We start from the raw sequence: 20951 nt of genomic DNA on the forward strand, positions 1-20951 counted from the left end.
TGTAAGACATAACACATCATTGGTCATCTGTATAAGCCTTCTGATTTTATGAACATCAAATTGATTAAGCAAGAAGCAGTGATTTTTAAATAGTGATTTCAAATTTCTGATTTCCTTCTACAGCTTAAAGAAGGAGGAAAAGGAGCAACTTTGTAGAAATTTTACCACTTCTTTGACTTGATGCTGTCTTTAAAAAACACTTTGAAATTCTCATGAATCTAGTAAGAAGTACAGGAACTCAACCACTAGCCTCTTGTCTATAAGCTTTGGTAAGAAATGGGGGCCTGTGTTCAGGAAGTACACAGCAAAGCTTCCATATGCAATGAAGGAATGTTAATATAGCAAGCATCTTCTCATCATCCCTCAACACCACTATGAAGTAGCCACTGAATAAAGGTTGAACTGACCCTAGCCAGAAGTATTCCTGGAAAATCAATATAAGCCCATTTCTCTTACTGTGTGGATCACTCAGATAGGCCAATCAGAGTAAATACAATGGCTTTTTCCCAAAAGTTGGGGACAAGACAATTTCGGGTATAGAAGTGAGATTTCGAACTCCTGCACCCATTTAGCCATCCTAATGGATTCTAGTCTAATGAAAAAGTTGATGCACAAAAGTGGGCAGATATACGGTAGTACTGAAAAATGCAGCTAGATCCCGTCTCAAATAACACAATAAAATCACCGCAACTCTAGGTTTCTCAGTGTTGTAAATAAATAAACAACTTTTATTATTAAGCCAATAAGAGTTAGAACTTCCTATACTTACAGCCAAAATAATTATACAGTGAATATACGTTTGGGTTTACCTGGAATAGCCTCATTTAAGTCTGTTATCCTGGTGCGATTATTATTATGAGTGCCACTATTTCTGCCCTTGAAAATATCCCGATTTGCATCATAAAAGACTCAGCAGAGAGGATCTATAAAATTTTTCTGGCACTGAAGCATGTGATATAGAAATGTTAATGATTTGACAACATGGTATTTTTGCCTTAAGGTAATGGTAAAAAATAATCTTATTTTTGTTCTATACAATGGGATATGACATTTTAAAATGAAGGCTCAATTATGGAAGAAAAATAAGCAATAATCTTCTTACCTATTACGAAATAGGATAAATGGCCAAGTATATACACACAGAATCTCCTCAAAGCCTTTATTACATACCAATTAGTAATGAATATAATTGCATACACACACAATTGCACACCCCACTTAGCGAAACATGTTTGGCAATACTATAAGTTTTTTATTCTGTTAAATTGTACATTAAAGAGGCCAAAACCAGAATGTGGAAGAAAAAAAATTAGGAGTAATTCATATTACAGAAGAAGCATTCACCTTAAAGGTTCACTATTGGTTTTTTAAATATGTAATCAACTCTCTTATTGAATTAAAATCAGAAAGTTCACATAAAATATTAGGCACTCTAAAATATTTGAAGCAGAATAATACATTTACACCTAATAATACTGTTGTGGCAAAAACTGGCTAATGTGGTTAACCACAAATTCACATTATATATCCTTTAAACAAACAACTTTAAGGAAAATATTTTCAATAAAGAATTTCATCTGTTTTGGAGACTAAGCATCTGTTAGTTTTCTATCTGTGTTGGACATATAATTTACAACATTCAGAGCAGAATTTACAAGCAATTTAAAATATGGAAAGTAGCTACCTATTACTACTTTTAGATGTTTAAAATTTACCAATGAAAGTAACAACAAAAAGATAACCAAAACAAATTTACTATTTCATAGAAAAAAATGCAAATAAGCCCATCAGTTTATGCTTTTAATGAATATTTAAAAGATACTTAAAATTCTCTTTTTAAGCTCTGAATTGAGCAAAACAAATGAATTTTAAAAAATAAGAAAATAGAAACATATTCATTTTAGTCTTACTATATTCAGATTAATATATTAATGCTGAAAATGAGAGTTTACTGTTTCCTGTTACATTTAGCATTTTAGCTTCAAAAGTGAATGTATATAATGTATACACGATGAACCTATGATTTTCTCAGGAATGCTAATTGAGGGCAAGAAAAATACTAAATTTGGTCACTTCTATACAAATCATGTCCTTCTATCTTATGTGATTAAATAATGTCAATAAGTGCTAAAGTGTTTACAATTGCATATACGATATTTGAAATTTAGAAGTTATATTTGTAGCAAGGTGTTTGGTTTCAGCAGTAATTCCACATAACTCCATCAGGTATAAATAAAGTGCAATTATCCTGGGACATGATTGCCCCTCAAAGGCTAAGTTTAAACAAAATATGCTCGTGAATATCCTATCCATTCAGTCCTGCTAGAAAAATTACCTCCCTACCCCACACTCCCAACCTGTAATAATTTTTGTCAATCTTAAAGTGATGTAAAAATATGAAAAATATAAACATTAGGTTTTTAAAGAAATTAAAACCATAAATAAATAAGAAAGCTTGGATAGTTTGTGGGAAGACAGGTTGCTTAAATTTTATTTCTCAAAGCAAAGACATTTTTAATACCAATGAGAATATCCAATTGTGCTGTTATTCCACCTCAGCGCACATTATTTTTATCATCTAGCTGGCCTATAAAAAAAAAAGGAGTGAAAAGCTTAAACATGAAGATTTTAAGTATCCTTTATTCTAGAATTGGCTTGACTATAACAACTAGCAAAATTCTTCAGCAACAGCTAGCTTTATGACAACAGCTTTCAAATTGATCTGAAGATCAAGGGACAGTGGGACTAAAAGAGGAGTTGAGACAGAATGAACAGATTCGAGAAGACATATGCTTTTATTCAAAACAGAGACTGAACTGCCTTTATGAGGCTCACCAAAATTCTGTTAGCAAGGTGAGAGTATTCTCTAACACCCCATTATCACTAATTCCTTCAACATTATTGAAAAATACCTACTTCCTTGTCTTCTGATCTCAGGGCCAACTTTGAAGAGTTATCTGTCAGACTGGACATTGTCAGATGCCACAAGAAGATTTGAGTGTCCTCCTTTATGGCATTTGCACTGTTTATGTGAGTGTAATCCCCTACCCAGCAAATGGACCGGCTGCATTCACGACCTTCAAGCAAGTGAACAGACATCTTGGAATACCATTTCCTTGACAATTCTTTTCCATGAAATCTAATTCTGTAGTTGAAAACTCTCCACTATGTTCCTTATAAATCCATCCATCCCTCTAAAAGAAATGTACCACTATCTAAAGAAAGAAAGCAAAGATATGAACAAAAAACTGACACGGGGTGCAGAGGAGAAAACTAACTGGGAAAAAAAATGCACAAATTATACTTATTTAATTGCAGCAATAGTAATAATACTAATTGTCTTGACAAATGTCTTCTACTTCTTTTCTCAAGTGTAGATGTGGCTTTTTAAAGAAAGATATGCATAATGCATAATGTAAGACTTAAAATATGAAACTATTTAAAATATATGATTTAAATTTAAAGATCTATTACTGCACAACCACATAAACCCTCAGAGCATTTCTTATAGCAGTTATCATACTGCAACTTTTGATCATAGTGAAAAGTAAACCAAGGAAATTTCAAGATTTTTGAGGGAGAAGCAAAATATCAATTTTAAAAAGAACTGATATAATTATTACTGGTCAATTAACAAGAAACTTATTTAGTTCTTTCTGCCCAATTAAAATAATTATAAACAGACAATGAAAAAATATAAGAAACAACAGAATAATAAATTCAACTTTGAGAAACATACTTCTACTCTTTCTAAATGATGGTAATAAAAATAATTTGCCAGGTAAAATTAACATGTCAGAGAATATACAGAAGTGGGAATGTAGACATTTTTGCAGTTTAAAGATTATTAGGAATATGAGTGAAAACAGTAAGAGGGCATTGGAATGACTACGTGGAAACTTAATAAGTGCAAAGACAGAAGGTATTCCCATTATGAAAGGAAGGCATTCACATCCATACTTGCTCATGTTGAAGAATCAGATAAGAGTATTGTACTACCTAAACAAATTCTCTTGCTCTAATATGGTTCATTGTATCAACCTTAATTACATGAAAGTACAACAGAGTTTCTGATAAGAAAAGTTTAAAAATTCAGAGTAAATAAAAATATACGTTTTGCTTACCTTTTAAATGTTCTTTCTCCTCTTTTCTATGCCAGTCCAGATGCTTGGATATAGTTCCTCCCTGCCAGTAGATGGAGATAGTAAAATTGAGTCTTTTGGTGACCTCGAATCCTAATCTAGGTGGTTCAGAATCTTCAATTTCAGATTTTGGAAGTTAAAATAATTTGAATGATTGGAAAGACACATAAGCTTGTAAAAATGACTATCTCAGTCAATGAACTTTTATTCATGGACATTTGTACTAATCTTTAAGGGAGCGGGTCTTGGCTGGCATAGAAAAAAATAAAAGAAAGAGCATTATTTGGAATAAAAGAAAGAGCATTATTTATTCCCTTGACTCTTCATTCTTCCCAGATCTTGCTCATTAACTCAACTAATAGCTATTGAGTATCTACTCAAAATTGCAAGTTACTAGCCACATACTTTCATATACATTATCTTTTAATGCTTCTAGTAACTCTGCAAAGTAGCAATTATTATCCCTTAACATCTTGTCCCAGAAACTACATATTTAAAAGTTCCATATGGTAAGGTGACTCTTGCTTGCCAAGGTTTTGTAGTCCTCCCGATGGTGAGTTAAAGACTTCTCAGATTTAGGCAGAATAAGTTTCTTCTTGCTATTGATAAAGGGACCTTGAAGTTAGAAACTCATTTGCTAGTGTAAAAATTGGTTTTGTTTTCTTTTGTTTCAAATTAATACAAGTCCTCCAATAGCTTTCCAGGAAGAAATTTTAAAAGCAAAGGTGCAACCATTTTATAGAAAGAAAATAAATTCTCTGAAATAAAACAGGATTCATGAATAGAGCCGCACAGAAGTGTTTGAGAATTGCACACTTAAGATCAAATTAATAGGGAAGAACATTAAAATCTGTGACTGCTGATAATGACTTACAGAAATAATAAAATTATTTTCATTTTCAAAGCTAATAGAAAGGCATGAGGTACCTCTTGAAGATGATAAAGAGAATAAACTGAAGAACATTCAAAATTGAACACTGATGAAACTACAAAATAATTCTTCCATTTTCTCACTCAGTTTAGTAAACCCATTGAATTTTAATTCAATGAAATAAATCTCTTATCGCAGGCAAAATCAAAGTTTCAATATTGCTTGTTGTCATGGTCTGTGAGTTGATTTCAACACAACACACTTTTGGAGAATGGACATTATACAAATAATCCAAAAAACACCAATGCTAATTGTTTAAGAGTGATATGCTAAAAATAAAACTACTCTATTTTATAGTCACCTTAATCACTTTGCCCAAATGAATACAAACATTTAACTCTTTTTTTTTTTTTTTTTTTTTTTTGGGTCACCCAGGCTGAGTGCAGTCTCTGCTCACTGCAACCTCTGCTGCCCAGGTTCAAGCAATTCTCCTGCCTCAGCCTCCGTAGTAGCTGGGATTACAGGCACCTGCCACCGCGCCTGGCCAATTTTTGTAGTTTTAGTAGAGACGGGGTTTCACCATCTTGGCCAGGCTGGTCTTGAACTCCTGACCTCATGATCCATCCACCTCAGCCTCCCAAAGTACTTGGATTATAGGCCTGAGCCTCCACAACCGGCCTATATATCTCTTTATAGTTCTTACAATGATTTTCCGATTACAAAAAACTTTCTCATACGTAAGTTTTTACCAGCTAAAACAACAAATAAAAACTAATTGTATCATGCACACTTAATTCTTATGAAAACAGAATTAGTTGTCACAATAAATAGGGGTCATCATATAATATCCTGTCTAAACAATACATTTTTGAGAATAAAAGAGAGTGATGTTATTAATTATGTCAAACAGACATACACTGTGAATATCCTCAGAAAAATTGGACGCTATATTTTTCCTAATGACAACATAAACCTTCAGTACAAATCTTTTGAGTCTAAATACTATTTTCTTTCCACTATATTGCACTACTCCAGGAAAATTTTCAACCTGGATGTTTGTGTGATTAATTCACAAGTGTATATTTTCCTATTGCCTCTTTATTCAACTCAGCCCACTGAGTGTAACTTTTTCTTTGTTTTCATAAACTTGGCAACAGCTGTTATATTTACAGTACTTTATCTTAAAATAGGTAAAACAAAAACAGTAACAATCCTAATAACTTTAATAACTAACATGATCCTAATAATGGTTTTACTGCTTTTCAGTGGGTTTTTTGTGGGGTGTTTCTAATATTACCAATGAAGTAAGAGACAACTTTACCAATTATTAATGATTTGCTGGATTCTGGCTTCACTCCACTGCTTGAATCAGTAGGGTTAACATTAATTCTACTTCAAATTATAAATACACTTCCCGAATTTGATACTCTTAAAAAGTGGTAAATTTCATATTAACTTAGAGAAGACAAGAGATCATTTCAAATGTGTTTACTGATTAGGGTTAAAATATGAAAAACTGAATCTTTATTAAAGTAAACATTTCATATCCCTCACAATGAATTCAAGTTTCACATATATATCCATTTAATTGATTACTTAGTTTTTAAAGTATCTGTGCATAATTTAATTAATAAAATCACTTTTTTTTTTTGCCAAAGCTTCTGTTTGTTTCTTGTTTTTTCTGTTGTTGTTGTTTTGTTTTGGTTTAGTTCATTTGTTTGTTTGTTTTAACTACTGTATCTCCTAACACATAGCACAGTGCCTCACACATAATAGACACTCAATGAATATTTGCTGACTGGCTAAACTGCCTAAGAAAAAAGTTTATATTTCACCTGCAAACATATTTACAAATAAAATTTGGTGGATAAAAAGGGTAACATAAGGGTTGGTTTGTGAACTATCATTGCTTACTGAAGGCCACTGTGTTAAGAATTGACTGAGATCCCCCATATTCTACAAAAAGACACCAGCAACTGATTACCGTGTCATAAAATCTGTTTCTATGGAATAGAGTTATATTAAATTCATACTTGGAATTAATTTACCATGATATATGAGATCTCTGAAATAAATCTAGCAACTTCAAAAAAGTATCATATACATGAAGAAATTATTTTTTCCTTTCTGAAGTCAAAAGTCAAATACTGTTTTAAAAATAAAATGCCATTTTTTTGGCTTGACTTGGGAAAAACGTGTATACTAATCAACAACAAATTTGAGATTTTCTCTTCACAATTCCCCTTCTCACCACAATTCCAAGATGAAAACTTGTTTTAGATGGCCTTTTTCTGTGCTGGATGTGGGGATTGAAAGGTAACGTTTAGAACTGATGTTCTGGTGTTGTGGTATGGCAGTACAATATAGTAGCACCATTATGATAAAGAGCATGCCAGCAAGGATGACCTAGACAGAAGAATATAATGATGAAGAAAGTTTTGAGACAAAAACAAACCTTAACATGATTTGCTAAATAATGTCTATAATCCTCTGTTCCTTTATAATTGCTCCAATTATAAAACTGGCCTTCAAAATTCCTCAAGTATGTTAAACTTCTGAACCAACCACTTAAAAACCAAAGTTATGTTTGATCCTTTTAAACCAATGGCTTGAGAAAGTTTTGAGAATCTGATGAAAGGTATGGATGGTCAAATCAGAAGATTATATATCTGTACAATCTAAAATTATATACACTCTCGGCGTTCACACAATAGAATATAATTTCAAAATATTCACCAGACCTCTAGAAGCCATCTATGAACCACTTTATCTATGAAATCAAGGTTAAGAACCCTTTCTCCAAAAATAACTTTTTCATTATGAAGCAAAACAACGGATACATTTTTCACTTTAGGATTAGAAGATACATGTGTGCATACACAAACACACACACACACACACACACACGCAGATACAAACGCATACACAAAGTGGTCCAGCATGAACACAGGGATATCATTTCACATACTTCCAATGTAACTCTATAAAATTAGTTGATATACTGTCAGGAAAAACGTGCATCCAATGTGTAATTTAGAACAATCTAGGAATTCTTTATATTACATAATTTTAAAAAATATTAACTTTTCTGGAGAAATTTAAAAAGCTTTTTATCAGAAAATGTGTATAAAAAAGAATATAGTAGATAACTCAGTTGCACATCCTTAAAAGGATGAATTTACTCCAGTAGTTTTTAAGGGCAAATGACAAAAGCTGTTAACAATTTGGAGGCATCTAGAATGAGCCAGAAACTGTTAGTAGCTCATGTGAATTATCTTAAAGCTATACTGTAAAAGACACTACCATCACCACTCTATCAATTAGAAAACTTCTAACTAGATTAAGACATTATGAACAAAGAGAAAAAAAAGTAATAAAAATCGTGAACCCCACCAGGGAGGAAGGTCCAAACCACAGGCATAGATTGATGACAAAGCTGCTTCCTTCTCTGACAACTGTAAACAGTACCCTTGCGGTGAGTTGTAGCAGGAGTTCATATGTTTTACAATGATCAGTGGTTCTCTTGAGCCATGTAGGTGGGTCAGGTAGCATAAAATAGATTTGATTTGATCCTCGTTCTTGTTTTGATTAAATTGATAGTGCTTCGTTTAACAAAACACCATAAAAAGTTTTCCTCTACTCTTTTTTTTTGATTTTATTATTATTATACTTTAAGTTTTAGGGTACATGTGCACAACGTGCAGGTTTGTTATGTATACATGTGCCATGTTGGTGTGCTGCACCCATTAACTCGTCATTTAGCATTAGGTGTATCTCCTAATGCTATCCCTCCCCCCTCCCCCCAACCCACAACAGTCTCTGGTGTGTGATGTTCCCCTTTCTCTGTCCACGTGTTCTCATTGTTCAAGTCCCACCTATGAGTGAGAACATGCGGTGTTTGGTTTTATGCCCTTGCGATAGTTTGCTGAGAATGATGGTTTCCAGTTTCATCCACGTCCCTACAAAGGACATGAACTCATCATTTTTTATGGCTGCATAGTATTCCACGGCGTATATGTGCCACATTTTTTTCTTTTTAACAGCAAAAAATGCTCATTTGGTCAGACTGAAAAGTAGTAACAAACACAACGATTGCATTTGTTGTATTTTTTAGTTCCTAAGGAATTGTTGAAATGACATAATTAAAATCTTTCACCAGACTTACTTTAACATATCTCTCACCTCTACAAAGTTACCGTGTGCAGTGGGTGGGGGGACGTGTGTGTGTGTGTGTGTGTGTTTATTTAAGATCTATCCTCTTAGCCAATTTCATGCATACACTACATTATTGTAACTATTGTACCCATGTGGTACATTAAGTCTCATTTCATCCTGAAACTTTGTACCATTTGACCAATACCATCAACCTTCTATTTCATAAAGAATATTAAAGAAAGTTTAAAGAAATAACCAGTAGTATCTATATTTATTATATAGGTAATCTAATTTTTTGCTTAATATTAATTAAAACAGTTTTTCTTGACAATAGTATTGTAAATAGGTTCTCTCCTGTAATCCATTAGTGAGCACAGTAAAGTAAATGTATGGTAAAATGGTATACAGTGAATGCATCTCTAATCTTCCTTGGAGTCAGACTCATATAATGCTCTGGAATCATCATCACTTCTGTACCTGCTACTGAGTGTTGTAAGTGGAATGGAGAAGACAGTTAATAACTGGGATCGCCTTATTTTTCACTTACTCCTTTCCATAAAAAAGTATAATATAACAATGGAGTATGTTATTTAAAAAGTACAGTTTAATAGGCATCCTTATAAAGGGGTTTAACTGTAATTTTTTTAATATTTCATTTTAAAATCAGTAATTATGTTAGCATGCATATTAAGCTGAAATTTTTAATAAATCATGTATGGATCATATTCTAAGTAGATCTAGATTTTATAATTACATATAAATATGCAGTCAACAATCAACAAATACTCACTGACAGGGCATACAACCTGCAGCCAGCCTGCTGCATTGAAGCCCCAGCCCTTTGCTCTACACACACCAGTGCAATCTACGTGAACGACAGAGCGCTAGGCAATAATGCCAGGTGATCCTTCTTTCTCTTAAACTAAGTGACTTTTAAAAGCATGCAATGTCTTCACATTCACAATCTTTAAGATTTGTTTTTGCTTCAGGAGATGGTGGTAATGGGTGATGGTCACGGTAGTGAAAGGGGTGCACACAGGGCTATGTTAACATCATCACCAAAGCCAAGTGTACTTATCTGTCAATTCAAGAGTATTTATGTATCAATTCCCCCATACCCTGCTGTTACCTTAAGAAGAGCAGCAGTTCATCTAGAAAAAGATTAGAGAATTGAAAAATAATCAACACAACATCATGAGGTCCATATTTTAAGTGACTTATCGCTCCTGCTGTTCACAAACTTCTGATAATCACTAGGTTTCATACTGTTTTCATATTAAACAAAGCTCATAAAACTGAAAATAGAAAACCCCAAACAAAGGAATTGATGGGAGTGCTAAGAATTTATGTAAGTGTAAAAGAAAAAATGTGGAAGTTAGATTCAAATTTAAAAAGACCAAATCACTTTTTTTTTTTTTTTTTTTTGAGACAGAGTCTTGCTTTGTCACCCGAGCTGCAGTACAGGGGCCCAATGTTGGCTCACTGCAACCTCCGCTTCTTGGGTTCAAGCGATTCTTCTGCCTCAGCCTTCCCAGTAGCTGGGATTAAAGGTGTGCACCACCACACCCAGCTGGCCTCAAGTGAACCACCTACCTTGACCTCCCAAAGTGCTGGGAATATAAGTGTGAGCCACCGCACCCAGCCAAGACCAAATCACTTGATTCACCGACAAAAGTAATGTGATAAAAGGAAATTAAATAATTTTTGACAAAAAATGCAGTATATTAAATCCTATGAATGTCACAAATCTGAAAGTTTTAGTGACAATCATACCTGTCACCAAAAATAAAGGCGAGCATTTTGAAACTTCAAATGAAATATTTATGTAATGCAAAATTAATTGTTGAGTTGGAAACTAAATCTTTCACAGGTAACTTCAAAGTCAAAGAAGACTTTAGTGCTGGAAAAATAAATTGTTCTGAAAGAATCCTGTGTGAACACTACCCATTAAGGATTATCTGTCACCAACATTTAAAACAGCAAAGAAAGGCTCAGTACCTCTGGTAGAAGATCAACCTAGTGATGCTTTACGATGAACAAAAACATCCTAGGAAAACCCAAAGAGGATATGTAAAAGCAACTCTTCCAAAATTCAAAGCATACTATTTTTTAGTACCACTTAAACAGCAAGCAATACAGATATTTTCAACTGTTTTCTACTATAACAGAAAACTGTTGTAACAGTTTTCTATCAGTGAACCACCTGCTAGTTCTTAATTGATCTTTTAATGGCTATATTTTATTGTATTATTGGCAGCACTTCTTACTTCCTTTACTATCTTAGATATTCTATAGAACTGTATCCTTCTATACCTGCAGTTGGTTCTTCTTCAAGATTCTATCCTCAGTCTTCTTTCTATAATCATAAATCCTTGGTGTTCTCAAATACTTTCACAAACACATGCTCTTTAAATCTATAGCAATAGCTCAGAATTCTTTTTCAAACCACAAAATCACATTCCAAAATGTCCCAAACTCAATATATCCTACTGCAAACTCATGATCAGTTTAGGAACTCTAGTTTCTCCTCTACATTAGTTTCTAATTTCAATTAATGGAAGCACTATTTCACTGCCAGTAAGCCTCAAAATCTGATAATTTTTTTTACTTGAACTTCTGTTGATGAAAGGATCTTCAATTTAATATAATTAGGCTTTAAATAAAAATGATCGGCCAGGCGCGGTGGCTCACGCCTGTAATCCCAGCACTTTGGGAGGCAGAGGCAGGCCGATCACGAGGTCAGGAGATCGAGACCATCCTGGCTAACAGGGTGAAACCTCGTCTCTATTAAAAATACAAAAAATTAGCCAGGCATGGTGGTGGGTGCTTTAGTCCCAGCTACTCCGGAGGCTGAGGCAGGAGAATGGCTTGAACCCAGAAGGCGGAGCTTGCAGTGAGCCCAGATTGCGCCACTGCACTCCAGCCTGGGTGACAGAGCAAGACTCCATCTCAAAAAAAAAAAAATGATCCTAGCATATGAATAATGCTTATCACATAGCTACTGTAGCTACTGTTGTTTTTGCAATTGTCTCCAATACGGATTATTTAGCTTTCTCATACAGTAATCCTCCTCTAAGAAAACCTCAGTTTTCCAGCCCTTTGATGCAAGAGTTTTGTAATTTTTAATCTTTAATCAATACTACATTCAATCAATACTACATTTGTGTACCACTGGATATTGAACTAAAATTGAAACAAATTTTCTATAATAAAATGAATACTGATAATTTCATACTTTCTTAAAGAATCAGCTGAGGAAATAAAAATATTCCACCAAATATGCCTATTCATGTCTTTTTAAATTAAACTTTTCAGTGAACAAGATTGAGAATAATACTGGTTCTGATTTGACTTTATTCCTTAAGTATTGTTATGGTTTTTGTCACACACACATACACAAATAAACATTTTAATTTTAATATAGTCAAATTCTGAGTCTTTTGTATCTAATTTAAGAAAATATAACTTTCATAATGTCAAAAAGATATTATTGTACATTTAACTCCCAAACTTAAAAAAAACCCAGCTTTTGTTTATGGTACATGTATTTTCCCATGTTGATGGCTAAGATTCTAAATATCACTTACTGTAAGGTTCAGACTTTCCCCATTCTCTGTTTCATGTATCACAACGAAAATTAAGAAAACTAAGATCATGGTTAGTAGCCAGCAATAAATTAAGAATCCACTTAATCAAAGTGATTCATTTACTTCCCCACTTCGTCTCTCTAACATGTCTTCTTCCTTTCAATTCTTTCTATATATTTATAACACTTTAACAAGTTTTTTTCTCTTAATAGCTTAATAGGATTTTTTTTCCTCTCCTTCCACCTCTTACCCATGTATTGCCTCCAAAGGAATTTCATCAGAAAATAAACCTTAAAGTGTTTCAAAACAGACAATATTTCATAACGTTAGAAAACCACAAGGCTGAAGTGAATTTAAGGAGACATTTTTGTCTTAAGTCTTGAATGAAAAGATGAGGACCTGATATATTATTATCTTCTACTTCATAGTTTCCTTTATTCTGTTTCTATGGAATTAACTCTTCTCTATAATTCCTGAACAAAGTATTATCCCTGTTGTATTTAAATGGATCTTCTCCTCCTCACTTATAAATAAATTAATATTACAAAGACACTTCCAAAAGGCTTATTAATCCAAATTTATTTAATACAAAATACAGGATGAGTGCTTCAAAAGAATGTTCAACCCTAAGCAACTGATGCATAAACACAACAGAAGATTAAAAATCCTTTTCACACACAGCCATTTCCTAAAAGTAACTAAGTGACTTTCTCACTGATACATGTTCACACAGTTTTCCAAAGTTGAAATCAGTTATAGTGTAATGTATTTGTATACTATGTCTTGCTATAGTTAGAGGATCAAAAAAAGCTATCGTCTGTAAAGCGACTGGAAAGTTTCATTGAAGAAGTTGCACAAAAGAAAACTTAAAGTTTAAAAGAGAGTAAAAAACATTGAATGCTGAGTGGTTCAAAACACTAAAAGTTAATGCAGAGAGAAAATCCTATAGGCAAACAAAACGATTCTTCACAAGCAGGAGCTTTTTGTGTAAAGTCTGGTGCAAGAAAAACAATGTGAAAAGGAAAAGGCTATAATCCTTCGTATTCCTTCCTATTAACTGCTCAGTTTATAGGAGCAGCTGCAACTTCTATTAGTAGATGCCAAGACAGGGGTTTTAATCAGCTTATAATGGGAAGTGCGCAAGAAACTCCTTGAAAATATTAGCACTAAAACAGAAATGAATGGCAGGAACTGGAACAAAACTAGAGAATTTATAGATAAACAGGCCTACAAGGGATTAGATTTATTCTTCCCCCCTGGCAAAGACTGCAGATCGAGAAAACTAGCAATTAAAAGGACCCAGTGAGTCTAACCAAAAAATTAATACATTATTCTGAGATTTTGATTTCCAAATTTGACCGAAGATAAGAAATGATGCACATACAATCAAAAAGTTAAAATGGGTGAAGAAATACACCAGGTATAAATGAGTCATGTGTAAAAGACCTTATCTATTATCAATCTCGGCTTATTTTAAAGCCTTCAACAATTTTTGCTCAATATGTACATATTTTTATACATAAACTAAATAGAAAATGTGCCTAAAATATTTTAATTCAAATGCAAATTAGTCAAGATACACCCGGGAATATAATTTATTAAGAAGACTATATTGCTTAGAATATACTATATAAGTACTTTATTGTTGAGCTTAATTAAAAACTATTTTAAAAATATTATTCCAGATTAAATTGAGTCTATGGATGATTTAGAAGTGTTACAGGACAGTGTATCATATTTAAATATTCTTGTAAGCAAACATTAGAATCCCAGTCATGTTTTGCACACAGAAAGATAAAAGTGAACCTGAAGATGTATTGACGGCATGCTTATACTTCTGTACTACTGCTTACTAGATAACGCTAAGGCTATTTCTCAAATAGTTTTCCTAATAAATCTATGGTTTTATTGATTCCCAATAAAGCAATGGCAAATTTTAAGGAAAACAAATTAATAAACTAAAGAGCAAACAACAACAACAACAAAAGAAAACCTCTTAATAAAAGACTATACACAATAGAAGATGACTAAAACTCTTATTTACCATGATGGATTAAAAATACCAGCTTTGCACACTCTGATTAAACCATGACAGTCACAGCTGCTGTCATTTAGTGTGCTTGTCATTTAATATATGCTAATATAATATACTTAAATGTATGTGTGTATGTGTACATAAGCCCAATTTCAAACAATATGGCAAAGATATGGATTTCTGAGAAACCAAGCAATGATGCTATGGCACAGAAGACAGTCAAACAAGACGAAATCTTCAAATCTAAAAAAAAACTGATTAAGAATTTATTTTTTCTAGCACATACATTAGCAAACATTATTGGTGGTATTGCTTTGATGCACTCCAATTGGAACACGCCATTGACTCAAGGCTTCAAAGTGTCAGAGTCTGACTTCTTGCCCAACGGCCCCGGACCCTTAGTACACACTCCTCTCATCCCATCTGAATGCCTGATGCACATCCTTCAGACTCACACACTTCGCAACTTAAGCTTATAGGCCTTCATGGTTCTTTAATTAAAGTATGTTTTTGAGTTTCATCTCTTTAACCAGATTGGAAATTACTTAAGCTCACAAAATATGTCTTATTATATATTCCAACATTCCATGCTAATTCTGCTGAATAATCTCAAATGACTTGACTTTGATAAGAAATGCTTCTGTACCAAATAGACATTTAAGTACACAACTGTTCTAGGATTGCTAGGAAATTAAAAATTTATTTGTATTCATAGTCTCTTGTTAAAAGTTTTTACATTGGAAGATTGTCAGCCAGGTGCGATGGCTCATGCCTATAACCCCACCACTTGGGAGGCCAAGGTGGGAGAATCACTTGAGCCCATGAGTTCAAGACCAGTCTGGGCAACACAGTGAGACCTAATCTCTACTGTAAATGAATAAAATATCTAGGTGTGGTGTTGTACACCTGTAGTCTCAGCTACTCAGGAGACTGAGGGCAGAAGGATCGCCTGAGCCCAGAAATTTTAGGCTGCAGTATGCTGTGACTGCACCACTGCCGGGACTACAGAGAAAGACCCTGTCTCAAACTACAACAATAAGAAGAATGCTCATATATAATGCTAAATGTATAATGAGATTACAAAAGACACAAAAAATATATTATTTATTACAAACCCCACTTGCAAGACTAGTGTTTTTCAATTCCTTTTTACTCATCAATCTTAGGAGCTCACTAGGGACAGGTTTCAGGAAGAACAGTTTGAGAATAGTGCCCACCCCTTACTCCCAAATTCCTGAAGTTATAGTGATAGACAATCTCCTTCCGGGTATTTGGTTCCAGAATGATTCTGAACCACTGTTTCTGAAAGTGTGGTAGTTGTACCATTAATGGTTCTTAATATGATTTCGAGCACTACATAAAAGGGCATGTTCTTCATCTTAATAGTTGTTGATAATTAATAAATATTCAGTATACATAAATCACATTTTGTTCCCATAGACATTTCCTGTAACTTTTTTGAAATCTATTAATTTAAGAAAAAATTCCTTGCCCAATGTAAGAAAAAATATGTGCTGAATAATAGCACAAAAGGATATGGTTTGGTAAAAGTTGTGACACTATGTAATGCAATCTCTTCAATGTAAAATAACGGCTCGAAGGTCCATGAACATGGCACCAGGGCTAATGTGTTCACTGTTTCAATCCCAAGATCCCTGCCAGAACAGTCCTTGGACTTATCTTGCAATTCACAACATTTGCTGGAAGAATTTAATTGACAGGTCCTGCCTTTTAAAAGAAATGAAAAATATCAGCTTTGAGTAAATGACAGTCCTCTATACAAAGTAATTCAAAGATGACTTACATCCCAGTGCTCCAGAAGATCGTCTCCTTACTCACTAAATTGTCTGAAACTATCAAGTCTTTCCTGCTCAAAACACTGAAAGCCCAACCTCATCCATGAATTACAACTATGATCTGGTGTTTATTGTGTCATACGCGTATATCATCATGTGCAGCAGTAGCTCTCAGGAGACTTACAATACTGATGGCAGTGTGGCATGGTCAAATACTAGACATAAAGTATTTTCTAGAAAATAAACAGCTTTGAACATTATCTCTGATATGTGACATTAACTTATGGGATGTTCACAAAATGTCACAGATGATAAAGTATAGCTGTGTATTATACAGTTAATAAATTGTCTTAACCATAATACAAAAGGAAAAATTTAATAGACACCATAAAATTACCTTTTTCATAGAATTAAGAAGGAAAAATATTATAGATCATCAGCTCTGTAACATTTATTTGAATAGTTTAACCATTTATTAAATAGCTAGTTTTGAGCACTCCAACTTAAGCCTCTCCTTTGAGAGGCTTAAGTATAAAGTGATTTCTAAGATAGTCCCCGAAAATGATGAAAACTCAAATATAACTGAAACCTATTACTAGCAAAACAGTCCTTATACGCTTTGCCAAGAATTTCTACAAATAACAAAGTCAATGAAATTGAAATAAAAAATCAATCAGTAGCCTACCTATGATTTAGCTCAAGAAACAAAAAAGCCAACACACCTGAGAAAAAGGAAGGAAGATGTTTAACATCTTCCCTTCAATTGCCTCTTAGCCAAAAACACTGGATTTATAAAAGACTAAATACATTTTCTCTTTTTTAAATTTTTTTCTTTAAATACAGGGTTTCACTATGTTGCCTAGGTTTGTGTGCAGGGGCGCAATCTCAGCTCACTGCAACCTCTACCTATGGGACTCAAACCATCCTCCCACCTCAGCCTCTTGTGTAGCTAGGACTACAGGCTCACCTCATGATGCTCAGCTAATTTTTGTATTTTTTGTAGAGAAGGGTTTTTGCCATGGTGTCCAGGCATGTCTCTAACTCCTGGACTCAAGCAACGTGCCCACCCTGGCCTCCCAAAATGCTGGGATTACAAGCACAAGCTACCAGATCTGGCCTATTTCCCTATTTTAAACATTACTTTTAAATGGCCGCAGTACTATTCACAACCTCTTATGTGTATGGCTATTCAGATATTGCAATTAACAGGAAAAAAAAGCAAAAACAATTGATGAGTGAAAGAAGAAAGAAACGGCGATGGCAGCTGTTAAGCCTGCAGTGCAGGAGGTACACCCGCAAGTTAACTGTTATGAACAGGGTGTATTCAGGGATGACCCTGGTAACTGCATATGGTGGAATTTGTAGATGTCTATGATGTCACCATGTGGAACACAATAACAATCAGAGGCAATAGAGATTAAAGGCACCCTGACTTCATTTCATATGATGCTAGCCACTGAGAACTGGGCTGAATCTAAGCTTATCAACCTTCCTTCTAGTTACAGAGGTGGAAAGGGAATATGACCATCACTCATGTGGAAGTTGAGCCATTAGAAGAAAGTCCACACATCTTATCTGCCAGTAAAAACCTAGTCTCACCAGATGTTTCTTCATTCAAGCAAGGTAATAGTAAAATAAATATATGAAGACTATGAAAAAAATGCTGCAGCACAAGAAAAGGTAATTTTGTCCTGACATATCAGAAAGAAAAACATCTACCTCAAAAGTGATTTAAGGCCGGGCGCGGTGGCTCACGCCTGTAATCCCAGCACTTTGGGAGGCTGAGGTGGGCAGATCACTTGAGGTCAAGAGTTTGAGACCAGCCTGGCCAACATGGTGAAACCCCGTTACTAATAAAAATACAAAAATTAGTCAGGTGTGGTGCTTCATGCCTGTAATCTGAACCCGGGAGGCAGAGGCTGCAGTGAGCCTAGGTTGTACCACTGCACTCCAGCCTGGGTGACAGAGCAAAACCCTGCTGGGAGGGAAAAAAAGAATGATTTCGCACAGAAACATGAAGAAATTATTTCAAAAGCTGTTCCATATCATCAATAAAATGCTGAGGAACCAATTACTCTGAGACGGAAGAGAAGTTAATAGAGTACACAAAAAAAGGAGATTGTACCTAAGAATGACAGCTGCTCCTGAGGAAGAAAACATGAGTTGGAACAGAAAAAGAATCAAAAGCAAATACTTTCTTGTATTGAAAAACCACAAACAAAACAAAATAATGACCTGAGTGTGCATATAAAGTTTCCCTATGTCCTTTATAAACTTAATGGAAAAGCATCTATTTCTCATCACTTTCTCACAATATTTTAAATTATAAAATGTTGGGGAAAAGTTCTTCAAGGTTCTCCTTAAAGAAACCAAATTAACCCAAATAAGTGTTTGTTTAGTTATGTAAAAACAACTAAAGAACTTGTTTACGAAAGGTTCAAAAAGATGTGTTTCCTTATTGAAAAAAGTTACTTGATCATTTGGACTACTGAGCAAACAATAGCTAATATTAATTGTGTACTCACTGCGTATTAGACATCTTCTAAACTTCAAATTACTTAATCTTCCAATACACTCTGAAACAGGTACTATTTAGTACCCCATTTGACAGATGAGAAAATTAAGTCATAGGTAAATACACATGACTGCAGGGGCAGGGTTTATATATTGCACGAAAATGAAAAAGTTTGAGAAAGCCTATAAAAAGTTCAGTCATTGTGGACACTGTTAAAGGTCTTGGTTGCTTGGATTTCTCCTTAATTTCCCTGCTTGATTCTTCTTTATATAGAAAATTATAACAACAGTCTCTTCTTCATAATATAGAGCTTCTGGTGAGAACCCTGGAATCTTAAAACTGTATGTTATTTTTCATACTACCTGGTGAGATAAGAGTTATCTTTATTAAAGCTACGAAATCTAGGAATTTTTCTTGTTGCTAATGAGATTATTTTTATTCGTTAAGACACCATCAAAACAAAAAAAAAGTCAATACAATTCTAAAGCACAATAACTTGCTCTCTTTCAAAAGTATAAGAACTCTACAGTTAATAAAATGAATCTATCTGCATTCTGCTTTTCAACAGCCAAAAACAATACAACCTGAAAAAGAGTGGTCCATCTATCCAAACATCTCAAATTAAAAATTTTGACACCACTAAGTGATATAGCTTCTACACACCTTTCTGTTTTCCTTTTTCTTTTTTTAATTTTTAATTTTGTGGGTAAATAATAAGTGTATATATTTATGAGGTACATGAGATATTTTGATACAGGCATACAATGCTTAATAATCACATTATTATATATAATAGAGAAAATGGGGTTTCCATGACCTGAAGCATTTATCCTTTCTCAGTGTTATGGAAACAATCCAATTTTACGCTCTTAGTTATTTTAAAATGTACAATAAAATACTGTCAACTGTAATCACCTTTCTAAGTATACAAGTAGTTTCATTTTCAACATTACTCTCCTTTAATCTAAAAATTACTCATGACAAATTTTAAGTAGCACATTCAAATGACCATAACTAAATAATTATAAGTCAATCGTGAAATTATAATAGGGTAATGACTATGTAAGTTATTTTTATAAAAAAATTCTTTCTTCTTTACCGACTCCATTCCAAATCTAGCAAAAAATGTTAGTATATTAAATCAAGTACCAGTAGAGAAAATCTTCTATGCAAAGGATTATTCGAGGCACTGTGGTAGTTAAAATATAAATTCCAATATTCTAGGAAGGTGCAATCAGGAAGTGAAGCGAAATATACTACTTTACATTTTTATTTAATAAAATCTAAATGTGCAGACACTGTGGTGCTAGAAAATTCAGATGGGAAATAAAACAAAATATACTTCCTCTTCTGAGTTCATCCCTTTGGTGACCCCAGCTGACACCCAACCTCTCCCCGGCAACCTGCATCCCACATTTTTTTGCTTGATTAACTCTATTCGCTCTTTAGGTCTCAGCACAAATGTCATCCCCCTGATCTACCCTGCTAGGATAATTCCCTATTCTCACCCCTTTTGTAATATGCTCTCCTAACATGCTATCCTTGTCTCTCCTAGCACATATAATGAAGCAATTAGACTAATTAGCTGTTTCTTGTTTGCCTCCTCAATTAGAAGGTAAGTTCCCTAGGTATAGGACTAGGTTTGCCTTACTTACCACCATGCCCCAAGGCATGGCACATGGAAAGCACTTAACGAATATTTGTGCACTCAGGGCCTGGCACATAGAAAGCGCTTAAAAATATTTGTGAAATTAGTAAATAGGTGCATGAGTGGGGGGTAGACAGATGGCTATCTGTAATTTAGATCTAGGAATTAAAACTGTGAGAGGAGAGGAGGTAAAACTGAAATT

At 33.9% G+C, this 20951-nt stretch overlaps 1 protein-coding gene across 3 annotated transcripts in view; it reads right to left on the minus strand.

The window, feature by feature from the left end:
- Window positions 1–20951, minus strand: part of PDGFC (platelet derived growth factor C) — a 215818-nt gene that overhangs the window by 95299 nt on the left and 99568 nt on the right. For 2 of the 3 annotated variants that reach the window (XM_063664231.1, XM_063664232.1), the window contains one exon: window positions 4125–4185. The exons of the other annotated variant lie outside the window; for it this stretch is intronic. In XM_063664231.1, coding sequence (XP_063520301.1) covers window positions 4125–4185 — 61 coding nt within the window. The remainder of the gene's footprint in view (window positions 1–4124; window positions 4186–20951) is intronic. 3 annotated transcript variants of the gene reach the window in all.

This window comes from Pongo pygmaeus, chromosome 3 (assembly GCF_028885625.2).
Source record: "Pongo pygmaeus isolate AG05252 chromosome 3, NHGRI_mPonPyg2-v2.0_pri, whole genome shotgun sequence".
Lineage (NCBI taxonomy): Eukaryota > Metazoa > Chordata > Mammalia > Primates > Hominidae > Pongo > Pongo pygmaeus.